The sequence below is a fragment of the Phyllostomus discolor genome, chromosome 13 (genome assembly GCF_004126475.2).
Source record: "Phyllostomus discolor isolate MPI-MPIP mPhyDis1 chromosome 13, mPhyDis1.pri.v3, whole genome shotgun sequence".
NCBI lineage: Eukaryota > Metazoa > Chordata > Mammalia > Chiroptera > Phyllostomidae > Phyllostomus > Phyllostomus discolor.
The window spans coordinates 52,682,241-52,698,389 of NC_040915.2; the positions used below are offsets into that span (position 1 = coordinate 52,682,241).

A 16,149-nucleotide genomic window follows, 5' to 3' on the forward strand; every position below is an offset into this window, starting at 1 on the left:
AATGCTGATGCTGAACCCTGACTACCCCTCACCACCTGACACCCCGTCCTCCCTTAGGAAACCCCCAAGAACTCTTCAAGATCCAGCTACTGAAGGGTTAATTCCTGGCACTGTCATGGTGGGGGTTGACCAGGTGTGTGGCCAGTGTCCATTCTGATTGTCAGTGCTACATCGCTAGCTAGACACTGTGACAGTCACCCTGGTTGTCAGCAACAGGGATGGACTGTGGCTAGTGTCAGCAAAAGGAGATTTAGGAGGGCTCTGGGGGTGGAGCCGGGGCTGGAACTGCTGGGTTAGCCAAAGGAGCGGTGTGGGAGTGGACAATCATTGTGGGGTCAGGGTCGCGGCAGAAAGTAGCATACTCAGATTAGGAATATTGGAAGAGGATTTCACAAAAGGACTATTTACAATGGCCTTGCAGGGGTATTATCACCCCAGGCCTGAGAGGGCAAAGGGAGGGAGTAATTGGTAGCTGAGAAAGACAGAGACAGAGACAGAAAGAGGGGGGAGAGAGAGAGAGAGAGAGAGAGGGAGGGAGAGAGGGAGAGGGAGAGAGAGAGATAGTTGTGTGGCTGGGTGGGAGCCGTAACCTTCAGCTGAGGGACACAGCCAGTCCATCCATGGCGACCCTGCAGAGAGGGAGCCAGGGGAACAAGTGCCCAACCTCTCTTCCATTCTTCCCTCCCTCCCATCCCTGCGGGGGTCCCCACTGGCTGCACTCAGTGGGGAGCCAGAGGACGGGGAGCCTGAGGAAGCCAGGTGAAAGGGCGCACAGAGAACGTGCAGCCCCACAGGGAGGAGGCCGTTCTGATAGAGGGGCCTGGAGCCCTGCCGGGCAGGGCAGATGAAGTCAGTGGACAAAACCTAGCATGCCCACCGCCATACTGACCTCACACAGTATCAAGCATATTGATTCCTTAACCAGAGCTGCCACAGCTCACACTCCAGTGGGCGCCATGCAGGTATCATAGATTGTGGATGGCACTCTCAGGAGATGGGCAACACGGTGGCTCTGGCCCGCCTGTATAAACCACAGGGAAAGGGATGGCCATTCCGACCTTGCTGACCCCAAGGACCCCTTACCCATATGGATGACCTTGTCTGCAGTGGCCAGGAAATTGCTCACTGTGTTGCCCAACGCCGCCCCCATCACTGACCCCCATTCTTCTGTGGCAGGTGTTCTGGGCCATCGGGACGGTGTTCGAGGTCATCTTGGCCGTGTTTGTGATGCCCAGCCTGGGCTGGCGCTGGCTGCTCATCCTCTCGGCTGTCCCACTCCTCCTCTTCGCTGTCCTGTGTTTTGTAGGTACCCTGCAAGAGGGCTCAACCTTTGCCACGTGACCTCCTGCTGTTCTCCACATTTGGATGGGGAGGCGGTAGAAAAGGGCACCAAAGCTGCCTTTTAAGGGTTTGGGTTTTTTTTAAATCAGGAAATGAGACAAAGGAACCGGGCCTGGGGTCAGGCTCAGCATGTGGTATTATTTGCTTTCCCCTAGACAAACACTGCTGGGAGGTTCTTCGGGGAGACGGCAGGGGAAGGGGGCGGGCACCTAGGCCTTCCAGCTGACTGCAAGGTCTGCACTTAAGGTAACTATTAGAATCCATGGGACTCTTGAGCAGCAAGTGACGGAAACCCAGCTCCAGCTGGCTTGAGTGAAAGAGAGAGGTAGACACCTGACAAAGGGTTAAATATTTGCACGGCCGGGTCCAGAAGCTCAGATGATCTCTCTGTCTCAGCTCTGGGTAAACTCTCCCCCCACCCTGCCATGAGATCATGTGACACACTTTCTCATTTCATGTGTAGACCACGTACATGGAGCCCTTTAAAGCCAGTGAGCCCCCCACATAAGCCTTAAGGTGGGTAGATCTCATCTACAGTAAATAATACAACTCCTGGGAATGACAAGAGGTATTAGTAATTCCTGAGCATAACTAAGTAGCAGGCTCTTCACACGCACTATTGCATTGGTTCCTCCCAGTAGCCGTAGGGGGCGGAACTGCGATGAAAACCTGCATTAGTTAGGATAGTACCAGCTGCTGTAACACATAAAGCGAGCACATTCTGTAATTTAACACACGTTTCTCACTTACTCAATAGTCCAGGATGGGTGCTCCTGATTGGCCAGTGCGATTCCCAGTCCAGGTTCCTTCGGGGTTGTAGCTCCGTCAACCTCTAGGGCTTTGGAGTCGTCCACGTGCAGACTGGGGAGGGGCAGGTGGAGAGGCCCACTCCCGTCTTAAATGCCTTTGCCGGGAATACTCTGCTCATATACCATTGGGGAAGGCATGGCTCCATCTAGAAGCAAGGGGGAGGGGTCCTGGGAAATGTGGTTCGTGGCTGGGCCACCATGTCCAAGGACAACTCCGTACTATTGGAAAAGGAAGTGTGGATTTTAACAGATGTTAGCAATCTCTACGACCTCATCATTTTACTGACAAGGAACCTGAGGCCCAGAGAGGTTGACTGACTTGTCAAAAGGCACACAGCAAACAAACAACAGAGCTAAGTCGAACCAGAGCTTCTGACTGCAAGCCTCACACTCTGTCATTTCACAAGCTGCTGGTGCTTCACTTTGCAGAAACATACTTATCTGGTCCCTTGGGGATTGGACTCTGTTAGGCCTGAAGGTCCTTCAGATTTCTGTCAGGTGCTTAGACGGAGCTTACAGGATGGTGCTGAGCACAGGGGAGGCATAGGTTCTTGCAAGCTGGGGATGATGATAGTGGTGGTGAGAGTGGCAGTCTTTTTTGTTGTCTTTCTTTCTTCCATTTTTGGTGGCCGTCTTGTCTTAATTCAGCCTGTCCCTGGAGCTCTGACAGAAGCACGGGGTAACAGGGACAGGAGCAGCAAGGACAATAGCTCTGCTAACCCATTCCAGGCCCTGGGCTGAGCACTCGGTCCAGGTCCTCCTGTTTGACCCTCTCAACAACCCTGAGAGGTAGGATCTCGCATTAACTCCATGTTAAGGATGAGGAAATGGAGGCACAGAGAGGTCAAATACTTGCTCGAGGTCATGTGACTGATACACTCAATGGCAGAACCAGGGTTTGCAGCCAGTCCTCTGGCTCCAGAGTCACCACCCTTAAGGCCCCCACACAGAGATGGGTGTGAGGTGGAGCCACGCTAACCTGCTGCGCCCGGCTCTCCTGTCCCTGCAGTGGCTGCCGGAGAGCGCGAGGTATGACGTGCTGTCCGGGAACCAGGAGAAGGCCATCGCCACCCTGAAGAGGATAGCGACAGAAAACGGAGCCCCCATGCCGCTGGGGAAGCTCATCATTTCCAGACAGGTCAGCTCCTCTTCGCTGCCCCTGTGGCGGTCGCGTCCCTGTGCGTGCACGAGGGCAGGAGAACGTACATGGGTGGGGCACGTGCGCACGTGAGCGCGGGTGTACGTGGCGGGGGGGGGGGGGGGGGGGGAGTGGCAAATCCAGAAGTCCTGCAAGGGCAGTCTGGCAACTCCAGTCTCTGCATTTTCACTGCCAAGTCCTGAGGGTGCCACCTGCGGAATTTAACCAATGATTACAGAAATATGATGCCGTACGCGCTAATGGATCCCGTAACTCCTCCTGCTTCTGCTTCACTTTTCAGCGCCGATGAAGTCTGATTAGCAAATGTGATTGATCGGCAAAGGCTGGACAAGAAAACCACATTAGAGAGTGTTGTGATAGGCTTACAGCCAGGGCGCCAAACTAGGCTTGGAAGACGTCCTTAATGGATGGTGCAGGGCTCCGGCGGCAACACCGCCCGGGAGGACACCACAGTCAGAATTTAAGAGCACTTTCTGCCTGCGCATGCGCAGGCGCACCAAGCATGTAGGGAGAAGGGTAGCTCTCAGATGGAAGGCTGCGACCCCTGCCGTCGTCCGTGCTAAATATACCCTTCAGCAAACAACAGACCCTACAAGGAAATAATCTTTTAAAATAAAATCACGTTTCTGATTATTTTTGTATTATGCAAAAAGAACTGAATGAAATTTCAGCAGAGAAAAGGTGTTCTTGCCTAGTCGGAGGATACTGCCCAGAAGATGCCCCCAAACCCACCTCCGGGCGCAGGATGGTCCAGGAAGGCTCCAAGGAGGTGGTGAATTAGGGGCAAGAGAAAAGAGGAGAGAAGGGCTTTCTGGGAGCAGACGAATTTTCCAAAAGCAAGTTTTCCTGAATTAGCTTGTCAATGTATCTATTTACCACAAACATGTTTTGAGGATTGTTCTTTTTAAATATATCTAGTAAATAGGAAAATATTTTCTCTATGTACATATTAACACATTAATTCATCAATATATTCTCCCTAAATATTCCTAAATATAGTCAATAAGTACACTCTCAAGTATATTCAAAAACATATTTAATGAATGCCATCTTTTTATTGAAGAATATATCACAAAAACATATTTATTCATGAAGGCAATGCTCAAAGACTAAACCTCCTATAGCCTGTAATTCTTCACTTATGTTTAAATAAGTAAACATTTCTGAAACTGCTGTTAAGAAAAAAATATGTTCATTAAATATATCTAAGAAGAATATAATCAGTCAGAGAATAAATATATTTTTAAAAAACTATTGGAAGGCAAAGATTTGACAAATTAGCAAATTATAAAATTGGTAAATGGGTCATTTAGCTAATCTATCTTGTGGCAAATGGCATTTAAGTGACTTGTCACATCCATTTTTATCACCTTGGGGAGGTAAGACGTGATATGGCCGGACACCCCTTGGACGGGTTTTCTCTCCCTGGGTCCACAAAATTACCCGAAAGGTGCCGGGGGCCCGAGCCCCAGGGGTCTGCTTCCCAGCTTCAGGATTGCGGGTTGGGGTGGGAGGCTCGGAACATCTCGGTCCTTCGGAGTCAAGCCTCTGGAAGTTGCTGGGTCCTGCCTCCGGGGGCCAATTTGGCCACGCTGGGCTGGGGGATCTGAGGTCTAGGTTCTTGGGGCCTGAGTGTCCAGCCCACAGGAAACCCTCCTGTCAGCCATGGGGGGGGGGGGGTGCACCAGCCGGCACCCACACGTCTGCACGTTTTTGTCTCGCAACAGGAAGACCGAGGCAAAATGAGGGACCTTTTCACGCCCCACTTTAGATGGACGACCTTGTTGCTGTGGTTTATATGGTAAGAGCCGTTTCTGGACACTTTGATCCCCTTCATCTGTGTGCTGTTCGGGGTTTTGTTTGAACACAAAACCCGGGGAGCCTTTTGATCTCAGGCAGCGTTCGCACAAGTCAGCAGTGTGAGCACCCCGACCTCTGCCTGGTCCAGGTGTCACCTGCACTATTATTTTCCTAGTCGTTTTCCCCCCTTTAACTTGACTCACTGTTTACTGAGATAAATGCTTTTGCAAAGGAAACTTTATATGTCCTCTTTAAAGAATCAAACCTTAATTTCAAGCCCTAGATAGAGGGCGCTTTTCAAGATAAATACAGTAAAAAGTGGCCAGGTTGAGGGTTTGCCAAGGCACCGAGTGGCTGTGTTTAAGAGCCAGAGAAGCACACAGAAGGGGGAGTTGCTAAGGACTCATTACCCCGAGCAGCTCATCATTTAAGACTGGGAGACCATCGAAAGAATCAAAACTTAAAAAGGACTTTATTTTTTCATGAGACCCCATATTCACGCCACATCAGTGCCCCACTCCAGCCATGTTGCCTTGGACACCACCAGTGGCACGGGGCCCATATTTGGGGAGCCACTGGTTTAGTCAACATGGGCATTCTTAGAACTTTCTGTTTTGACCGTGTTCTACTTTTCTTAAATAACAGCCGTTGGCAGGGGCTGCAGGGGAGGCCTTTATCTCCACCACTAGTCGGATTCCAGCCGTCCTTTGAACTCTCTCCCAAATTGTGGGCATAGCATTAACAGTGCTGGCTCGGCCACGGCTTACGGCTTCGTGTTCTGTTTTGTTGAACCAGTCCTCACTTTTCCTGTTCCCCTCTGCACAGAAGTGCTAATTAGTGGGGGAGTGTCAGCGAAAGCGGTTAATGTCAGAGACGAGAAGCGAAAAGCTTTGCTGATGTACGGAACTGGGCCCCATTCACAGAGCTCCATGCGCGAACTCTGCCTCAACATTCCTGAGAGCTGAACCAGCTCACCACGCATTTATCCAACACCTACTGCATGCCCAGTCTAAAAGGTGGAGTCTGTAGGATTTTTAAAGAGAGTGTGTGTTGCGGGGGGCGTACAGAATTGAGGGTATCTATCTTTGAGTGCATGTGATTCTGTTGGGCGGACACTATTCGAATACGGAAACAGTGATTAACGAAAGGTTCATTTTAGAACTCTGTAGAAATCAGCAAATTTGCTAGAACATATTGTAACCCGGGGAAATTAATCACTGGCATCCGATTGTGACTGAGTGCCCACATACTGTACTATACTGGGTGAGAATGTTCTATTCCTGCAGACCTGAGTATTCTGGTTCCTGGGACAGTCGGGAATGAATGAGCTGTGTTATTCTGACCTGAAGTTCTAGTGACATCGGCAGACTCCACGCTTTTACTGGACACACAGCCGGTGTTTAATAAACGCTCGTTGCATTGATTTAGCTCTCAGGAATTCGAGAAAGGAGCTGGAGCCCAGTTCTCATGATTATTAAAGCTTCGCACCCCACCCCCGCTTTCCTATCCAGGTTGACCAGACCACCTCAACCCAGAAGCCCTGGAAAGTGTCAATACTGTGCTTTCTACCAAATTTCAGCCCCCCCCCCATTTATTCCCCCTATTGCCAGTTGAGTAAACAGCCTTGCAGGTCTGTGATATACTACAGGTCTTGCTCCTGCAAAGGACACGGGATTAATCCTCTTTATCACATCACCGTGGTTTGCACCTGCCACCTACCTGCTCAGTGGTGCCAGGAGAGCCCCCAAAGGCCCGTTGCTTTACCTGTCTCGCTTCCTTCCTGGCAGGTTTTCCAATGCGTTTTCTTACTACGGATTAGTTCTGCTCACCACGGAGCTCTTCCAGGCAGGAGATGTCTGCAGCAGTGAGTATCGCAGCCGCATTGACAGTGAACCCCTGCTGCTGCCACGCACGCTGTCACACGCACGCATGCACGCACGCACTCCCACCCCAGGCCCGCCCTCACGGGGCCTGCCCTTGCCCAGATGCCAGTGACTTTACCCCGCACACTCCTGGGAGGGAGTTCCTGCAAAGTCTGAGCGCAGAAGATCTGGGCTGTGGGTTCCAAGGTGCTCCACAGAAGCTTGGACAATCTTGTCATTGTAGAAGTGACATGACAGGGGAGCCACAGTTTTGTGGGGTTTTTTCCAGTATTTATTGATATTTAGAGGTGGGGGGGGCGAGAAACATCGCTTTGTTGCCCACTCACTGATGCATTCATTGGTTAGCTCTTGTGTGTGCCCTGACCAGGGATCCAACAGCAGCCGGGATGGCGCTCTAACCTACTGGGCTACCTGGCCAGGCCTAGAGGCACCACTTCCACTTCCGGTGCTCCAGGAAGTGCAGCCCTGAGTTTGACCCCTGTGACCCCGGGCGGTGATTCTCACGTGCACATTAAACCTGAGAACCAGGTTGGATCTGAACGGTGGCCACACAACAGAATCACTTGGGGGAAACACCGCCAGTGCTGGTGAAACCGTGCCCAGACCAGTGTAATCAGCATCCCTGGGGTGGAGCCCAGGCATTAGTGGGTTATGAAAGCTCCCCAGGTGATCCTATTGTGCCGCTGGAGGTAGGAACCACTGGACAAAAGGAATGAATAAACAGCAAAGTCTACATGCCCGCTGCCTGGGCTTTCAAACCATTCTGTCTTTAAGAGAATGCTAACTTCCTAGCATTGAACCCAGGATGGGAGAACAAGGGGGTCAAGTTCTCGCTTGCCTGCAGGATTTACCCAATTATCTTTATTGTATTAAGAGTCTTTTATCTTAGCTAATAGTTTTGTTTTGCGGTATAAGGGTTTAGTGAGATGGAGGAGCCACGTCTCACTGGGGGGTGTGGGAGTCTAAATGAACTGCTCCGAAGAAGCTCAGCTGTAGATTTGGGTTTGGTACTGATGGAGCATGAATTGCATGCCCCTCGCAGTGGGCCTGCCGAAGCAAAGCAGAGGGTCCGGTGGGATGTTATAAAGCAGGGTTGGCAGGGCCAGAGAGTAAACATGTCAGGCTTTGTGAGACATACGCCCAGCGTTGTAGCCGAGAAGCAGTCGGAATGACAAGCATTTCTTGTGAGCCGATAAAACCTTATTTATGAACACAGTTTTGAACTTCCTATCGTTTTTATGCCAAGAAGTGGTTCTTCTTCTTTAGGTTTTAAAAAATCATTTTAAAATGTAAAAACTACTGTTAACCTGCAGACCAGGCGGAAACAGGCAGGAAGTCAGATCTGGCTTCTTGGGTGACAGTTTGCCGACCCCACTAAGAAGCTCTCTCTCATCTCTGGGTGGGAGGGTAATTCTGTGGAACGAGCCCACAGCCAGAAAAACCAGGGACCCTGAGTGCTAGCATACCACGTGACTGTGGGACCTTGGGGGAGTCATTCCTTCCTTCAGTATTGTCTTAGTTCCTGCCGGGCGCTGGATGTAGGACGTATTGGTGAATACAAAAGACAAATAAATATGCCTGCTCTGGAGGCTTCCATGTTGGTGTAGAGAGAGGAAAAAGAGAGAGAGAGAGAGAGACTAGCTTAAAGCAAATTAAGCAGTGTATTGGAAGGCGATAGGTGTGTTACAGGAAAAACGCTAAAGAAGAGGTAAAATTGAAACTGGAAGAGTTGGTGTTTGTACCGTTGTACTGTCACTACCAGAACCGAGAAGTAGAGACAAGGATTGGATCTTTGCGGCACTTTATTCAGATGCTGACAATCTGAGGAGATGGCGGGTGGTGTGCCCTGAAAACCGCCTTCCCGTGCTCTCTCCACGGCACCCCAGCCAAACCACACGCAGAGAAGAAGGCGTGGGGAGCAGGAGGGTGTGATTCGAGCTCTGTACATGGCTTGCCCTCTCTCCCTGTCCCTCCCACCCCCCAGTTTCCAGCCGGAAGAAGGCAGTGGAGGCCAAGTGCAGCCTGGCCTGTGAGTACCTGAGTGAGGAGGACTACATGGATCTGCTGTGGACCACCCTCTCTGAGTTCCCAGGTGAGGGACGCGTGGGGGGTGGGGATGGGGCAAGTCGCATTCCTGGTGCCACCTGGAAGCACATCCCACTTCCAGGGGAGTTGGGGATTATTTTCTCAACCCTGAGCTGCAAATGGTCAGGAACTGTGAAGGGGCTGAGATTTTACTCTACCTGAAGGCGAACAAGTTAAGCTGCCCAGTTGCATGCATGCTGGCCGAAGACACGAGACTCCTGGGTCAGAAACAACAGACTCGTGGCGCAGCAAAGAGCAGGAGGAGCATACTAGTGGCAGCTCTCCGTGCCCTGAGTCCCATGGGGATGGTGAGGAAGGAGCTGGGTAGGTATTACAGTACCAGGCATTTGCAACACAGCCGGGGAATCTCAAGCTTCGGGAACTGAAATCTTTTACGATAGGCTGCCAGGAACCTGCCCAGCCTGCGTCCTGGTGACGTCATCTTTATTATAGTGGACAGAAGACAGATATGCCCTTTGCTGTGGAAGGAGACTGTCTCTCTATCTCCCAAGGCTATTTCTATAAAAACAACCCTGAAATGGTAGTCTGGAACAACGGGGCAGCTAGTCCCCCTGCTCACAAGGTGTAGAGAAATACGAGAGACCCGCGGGGCATTGCCCCCCAACCCCCGTCACACTGGCAAGGACCAGTGACAAGTCAAAACTCCAAACCTGCACGTGAAGCAACAGTGACCTGTCTTTCTCCTTTAGAAGAAATAATGATTATTATAATAATATCTAGCAGTTATTTGAGGGCTTACTGTATGTATGCCAGGCACTGTGCTAAATGTTTCACAGGTAAGTTCTCATTTCATCTTGTGAACTTGTATCAATATTCCCATTTTACAACGGGAGGAACTGAGCCCTGGAGAGGTGTAACAGAAGCCATTCCTGCAACTCGCCACTGCCAGTCTCCTCGTGTCTGTGCCCAAGGGCTGTCTCGGGAGGAACGGGAAGCCTAAAAGCCAGCAAAGTGGCCGGCGGTGCCAGGGAATTAACACCCGGGAACAGCCTTCAACTGATGACTGCAGGAGTTGGTGTATCGATGCCCTGGCTTCCTTGCCCATCAGGCAGGTGGATTCTAAAGTGCACGCTCCACACTGGCTCCCAGAGTCCTCCCTCGGAATTCAGCCGTTTCAGCAGCAACCGCCCACAGTGGTAACCTGCCTGATAGGCACCTTCATTAGGTGCCTTCCTTCCTTCCCTGTCTCAATTTCTCACGCCCCTACTGGCGCTTCCTGGGACGACCTGTCCAGTAAACACTCTGCACGTGCACCCTTGCCCCAGAGTCTGCTTCTCGGAGGCCCAGCGGAGACACCGCACCCCACAGCTGCCAGAGCTCAGACCTGGGGGCCGCCCCAGGGCTCAGGGCCCTCACTCCTCTGCTACACCACCTACCCTTCTTCCCAAACCCTCTCCTCCTGTAGCCGAGGGAGGAAGAGCAAAGACTCCGGAGTCCAAGCCAGCGCGGCCAATTGCCATTTCTGCAACTTCAAGCACCGCCCCTCTCTATGACCTAATCCTTCTAAAACTCAGATCCTCTTTTTTTTTTAATTATGTTTATTGTTTTGTTCTTTGTTTGGGCTCACCGACACATCCCAAGCTCCCGGGACAGTCCTTGACACACAGCAGACGCTCACTATATGGACTAAATAAAATAAATGTGGAAAACTTCATAATAGGTGTAAATAAGAGATGTAAAAGTGCTTGACCCTGATTTAATTATTCTTATTAATGATAATAAGCACTATCTTATACTGTATCCACAGAGGTCAGGAGTGTTATTTTTATTGAATTCCATTTTGTAGGTGAAGAAATTGAGGCTCGGGCTGGGAACCAAAGTGTCCCAGGTTCGATTCCCAGCCAGGGTACATTCCTGGGTTGCAGGCCATAACCCTCAGCAACCGCACATTGATGTTTCTCTCTCTCTCTCTCTCTCTCTCTCTCTCTCCCTCTCTCCCTCCCTCCCTTCCCTCTCTAAAAATAAATAAATAAAATATTTAAAAAAAAAAAAAAAAAAGAAATTGAGGCTCAGAGAAGGCAAGGGACCGACCCTAGACCACATGGCAAGTGAGAGGGCAGATGAGGCCTTAGAACCCACGTGTTTCTGACGCCCGTCCCAGGTGTCCGCTGCCTGGATTCACAAATACCACAGTCCAGGTTCCCCTTGGTGCCTACATTAGTTCCCCGTTACTGTGTAGCCAGTGATCGCCAGTTTGGGGGGGCTTCAAACAACCCACATCTATTACAGCGTCTGCGAGTCAGGAGCCTGGGAGTGGCTTGCCTGAGTCCCCCACGCAGTGTATTTCACAAGGCTGCAGTGGAAGTATTGGCCCAGGGTTTGCGTCTCATCCGAAAGCTCACCCTCGGCAGGACCTGCTCCCACGCTCGCTCGCGTCGCAGTTGGTGGGATTCCATTCCTCCAGGGTCGTTGGGCTCAGGGCTTCAAGTTCATTCCATTCTTTGCCAGGCGGCCCACAAGGCAAGCGCGTGCAAAGCAACCTTCCATCACTTTGGCTGTACTCTATCATTCGAAGTGAATCTCTAGGTCCGGCCCACTCTCGAGGGGATTGTAGAGGGTGTGAACGTCAGGAGGTGGGGGTCATTGGGAACCACCGCAGCAACTGCCTGCCATGGTGCCTGCTCCCTTCCAGGTGTCCTTGTGACTCTGTGGATCATTGACCGCCTGGGCCGCAAGAAGACCATGGCTCTGTGCTTCGCTGTCTTCTCTTTCTGCAGCCTCCTGCTGTTCATCTGTGTTGGCAGGTGGGTGGTGAGGTCTCAGGTCGTGGTCAGTGGCCCTTTGGGCCTGCGGGTTGTGGATCGCACCCCCTGGGGGTCCCCTGAGGGATTCCCTCCAGCCCCTCACTGGGACTGAGGCTCCTGGCTGCCTTAAAACTGACCAAAAGGTCAAGCTGAAAGTTGGGGAGCCTCAGACGGGGGTGGGGACCCGAAGGCACTTTGGTCCAGGGTTTACTCCAATACCGTCACATTTACATTCCACAGCATCTTCCGACAGCGTCATGCTGATAGCTGTTCCATTTATGTATGGGTTAAAAGTGTTCATTTGTTCCATGGAAATCTTTTAAATAGGCCCTGTTTTGTAACCCCTTTCTGGTTCCAAATATGGAAGGGGCCGTGCCTCTCTTGGCCTGTGAGAGGCCCCAGACAAAACCCGATGAGGAACCTGTGCAAGGTCTGAAGATGCAGCTTAGACCGAGAAATGTCAATATGCTGAGACGTTTACCGGAACACTAGAACAGAAGGTTGGGGATCAGGATCACCCTGAAAGTACCGAATGGAAGTTCGCTTTCCTTGGCTCAGCTGGTTCCTGGCTCAATATCCGCCCCACTGGGTCCCGCCTGGACTTCTGATAATTTACGTCACTTCTTCCCAGCCTGGGCTCCACCGATGTTTCCATCTCTCAGCCTGGTGCTCTGGAGAATGACACACTTTTAACAGCAGGCCGTTAGAGAGGGCACCGAGATACGAATACCTGTGTGCCTGCAGTATCAGTGCGTGTCGAGTGGGGGTGGGCTTTGCCAATTTCCGGGGTGTAAATTCTGCCTGGGCAGATGGGACTTGACCAAAACAAACTGACAGAACAACACCACCAAAAAAGCCTGTTTGTTTTATTTTTCTTTCCCTAGAACTATGCTCACTCTGTTACTCTTCATTGCAAGAGCGTTTATTTCCGGAGGCTTCCAAGCGGCCTATGTTTACACGCCTGAGGTAGGAGGGGTGCCGGGGAGCAGCGGGGTGGTGAGGGGGGGAGGCCTGTCTCCAGAAACACCCAGCCTGGGCTCCTCCGTGTGAGGTTTGTCCTTGGGTCTGAGCGACGACTATGAAGCCCTCCGTTATTTCAGGCTATCTTTCTGTCATTTTCTTTCTACCTATAAAAGCTTATTATGTTCAGTGTAGAAGTTCCAGATGATGCAGAGCTGTGTAAACCGAAAGTTTGAGGACCCCACACCCGCCTTTGCTAGAGATGTCCTTCTCGGATAGTTCGGTGTAGTTCTTCCAGGTTTTTTCTAAGCATCTATTAATACCTGCCGGTGCCTGTGTGCAACCGGGTAACTGAGCAACTGAGAGAGTTTCCTAAAGGGTCTAATGACGATGGCGTGGGCAGGGCTTAGGGGAACTACACAATGACCGAGCAGCACCGCAGCACTTACACTGGGGTGCAGGTGGCGGGGACACTGTTACCCTCCAAGACCAGAGAAGGGGTGTGACAGGGTCCCAGGAGAAAGTTGTGCAGAGATGAGCTGTGACCTTTAGTGACGGGACACAGCATGCCTGAGACAACCTGGAAAGGAAGGAGCAGGAAAGCACACAGCCCAGCCTCTCTCTCCCACCTCCTGCCCATCCCCCTCCGGGGCTTCCCATTGGCTGAACCGGAGCAGAAGCCAGAGGGCCACGGAGCCCTTTGTGGTCCGCACAGGCCAGCCGCCAGGTAGAGAATGAGGTGGGGAAGGGCGGAGAGACGTTCTGGAGAGAAAGGCGGGAGACAATGAGCATAGAACATGTGGGTCTGCTTTGTTCTTTTTAACAGCTGCTGTGCTAGGCTGCACTGCACTGTGCTGTGTTGTACTGCATAGGACACACGTACAGTGTGTATTGTGTGCTCTACTTACTGTGTAGTGCATGCACTATATACCATATACCATGTTTTACTATATACTGTACATACACTCATACACTGTGCCATACTGCATGGTATATATACTATATACTATATACCATGCTTTGCTATATACTACACATACACTTATATACCGTGCTGTACCGTATAGTGTACATCTATACTATATATCATGCTTTACTGTATACTATACATATACTTATATACTGTGCTATATTGTATAGTGTATGTCTATACTATATACTATATTCTGTACTTGCTATACTATAGAGTATACATATACACTATATATTATACTATCTTATGTATTAGATGTCATCTATATGATATACACTTTACTACATATAATTATATGTGTTAGTTATTAATTGATATACTAACATATATAACTATATAAATTGCATGATATTATATTTATTGTTATATAATAAGATACATCGTTCTAACATGTATATATACATACATATTAAGTTTAACTTAATACAGTGTCCATGGATCTCCTCTGGACTGTAAACAGGAACGGCAGACTGTGGAATACAGTCGCAGCCATTGACAGGAATGAGGCAGCAGGTAGCTGGCTGGCTGCACGCCGCTGTGGGTGGGGTTTTCAGGCATATTGCTGAATGGGAAAAGCGAGTTTCAGACTGATATGTATAGAATGATACCATCTATGTATTAAAAATGATGCTGTATATATTTTCTTTTTTTAAGATGTTATTTATTTTTAGAGAGGGGGGAAGGGAGAGAGAAAGAGGGAGAGAAACATGGATTGGTTGCCTCTCACGCATGCCCCAACTGGGGACCAAGCCTGCAACCCAGGCATGTGCCCTGACCGGGAATCAAACCGGCAACCTTTTGCTCTGTGGGACAGCACTCAGCCAGCGGAGTCACGCTGGTCAGGGCCATGCTACATATTTTCTGCACCTGTATTTTTTAACAGATCTGGGAAAACATATTCCAACTTCACAATAGTAGAGTCCTATGGGGAGAATTTTCCTGAGAGAAGGAGTAAATTAATAGGGAATTGAGGTTTTTTACAAGAATATATTTATACGTTGCTTATGTAACTAGGTGAGTTAAAATGTCATATATAAATGCCTATGGTATGCATTCAGACAGTATTTGTGGAGTGAACAAATGAAAGAAGGAATGTGTGTACAATCACAGAAAAACTAGGGGAATCCACATGAAATGTGACAGTGGCCTCTGAGTGTTGGAGTCATACACGAGTTTGTTTGTTTTTTTCCCTCCTCGGGCTTGTCATTCTTTGAAAGCTTTGCGCACTGAGCATGGTGTTTGTTTGGGGCATGCCGCCTCCTGGAGCAAACTACTCCCCCGACCAGAATGTGTTGGCACAACAGACGTTTCTCACTTAAGAAACAGCCCAGCACGGGCGTTCCAGGCTGATGGACAGCTGTCCTCCCCACAGAGGATCCTTGCATCTTGTGACTCCCTCATCCAGACTGTGCACCAAGGGTGATGTTTGCCTCCCAGGGGACATTTGGCGATCTCAGTACATTTTAGGTTGTCACAACTGGAATGGCAGGTGCAGGAATGTGACCACGGCCAGCAGGTAGAGGCCAGAGATGCCGCTAAACATCCGACAGTGCGCCGGATGGACTCCCCCCACCCCCATAGTGCCCAAGTTGGAAAACCCTGCCCCAAAGCCTCAGAGCCCTTCTTCCACCAGCAGATAGGGCAGGGAGCGAGGAAGATGTGCCCACTTCTTAATCACCATGTCCTGGAAGATGCACAGTCCCTTGTCACTTTGCCCAGAGGCGCACCAGGCGCATGGCCGCTCCTGGGCATGAACTGCAAAGCCCTGTAGACATTTCCATCTCTGTCTTTGTGAAATGCCTTGAGAGTCCGAGACCAGCGCTTCAAGGCGAACCGGGAGCAAGTGGTGGGCGGGACAGTGCCTGAGTCCTCAATGGAGCTCCTAGAGGAGTCTTTGGCGACCACCAGGGCAGAAGGACCCCCTCAATGAGTTCCCACCCACAGCTTAGGCTTCTCGCCCTGTTTCTCAGTTGAACTTCCTCTCTCCTTTGGGGTAAGAATCTTCACCCCAGCATCTTACTCTTCAGTGGGGTCACCAACACTTAAGGGCTCTGCCTAGCTTCAGGCCGGCCCCTGGGAGCCAGTCCCAGCATTCCTGAGCTGGAGCAGAAAGAAGGATGTGCATTTTTTCAAGGCCACGTCCGGGGGCTGTGTTTCAGGTCTACCCCACGGCGACGCGCGCGCTGGGCCTGGGCACCTGCAGTGGCATGGCCAGAGTGGGCGCTCTCATCACTCCGTTCATCGCCCAGGTGGGTGTCACCCAACTACGGAGCGGGTATGTATGTGTGACAAAGGCCAGCGCCTGGCAGGCAGTCACTACGTGCTGAGCCTTCAGTAGAGCCCTCTGTGTGCATTATCTTAAGGGAAAAGACAT

The 16,149-nt window shown here is 50.6% G+C and overlaps 1 protein-coding gene across 1 annotated transcript in view; it reads left to right on the forward strand.

Annotated features, from left to right (window-relative positions):
• LOC114510000 (SV2 related protein) overlaps positions 1 to 16,149 on the forward strand; it is a 53,707-nt gene that overhangs the window by 34,836 nt on the left and 2,722 nt on the right. Inside the window, exons 8-15 of the mRNA XM_028528647.2 lie at positions 1,177 to 1,302; positions 3,160 to 3,288; positions 5,037 to 5,110; positions 6,897 to 6,973; positions 8,977 to 9,084; positions 11,731 to 11,842; positions 12,727 to 12,808; positions 15,935 to 16,024. Coding sequence (XP_028384448.1) covers positions 1,177 to 1,302; positions 3,160 to 3,288; positions 5,037 to 5,110; positions 6,897 to 6,973; positions 8,977 to 9,084; positions 11,731 to 11,842; positions 12,727 to 12,808; positions 15,935 to 16,024 — 798 coding nt within the window. The remainder of the gene's footprint in view (positions 1 to 1,176; positions 1,303 to 3,159; positions 3,289 to 5,036; positions 5,111 to 6,896; positions 6,974 to 8,976; positions 9,085 to 11,730; positions 11,843 to 12,726; positions 12,809 to 15,934; positions 16,025 to 16,149) is intronic.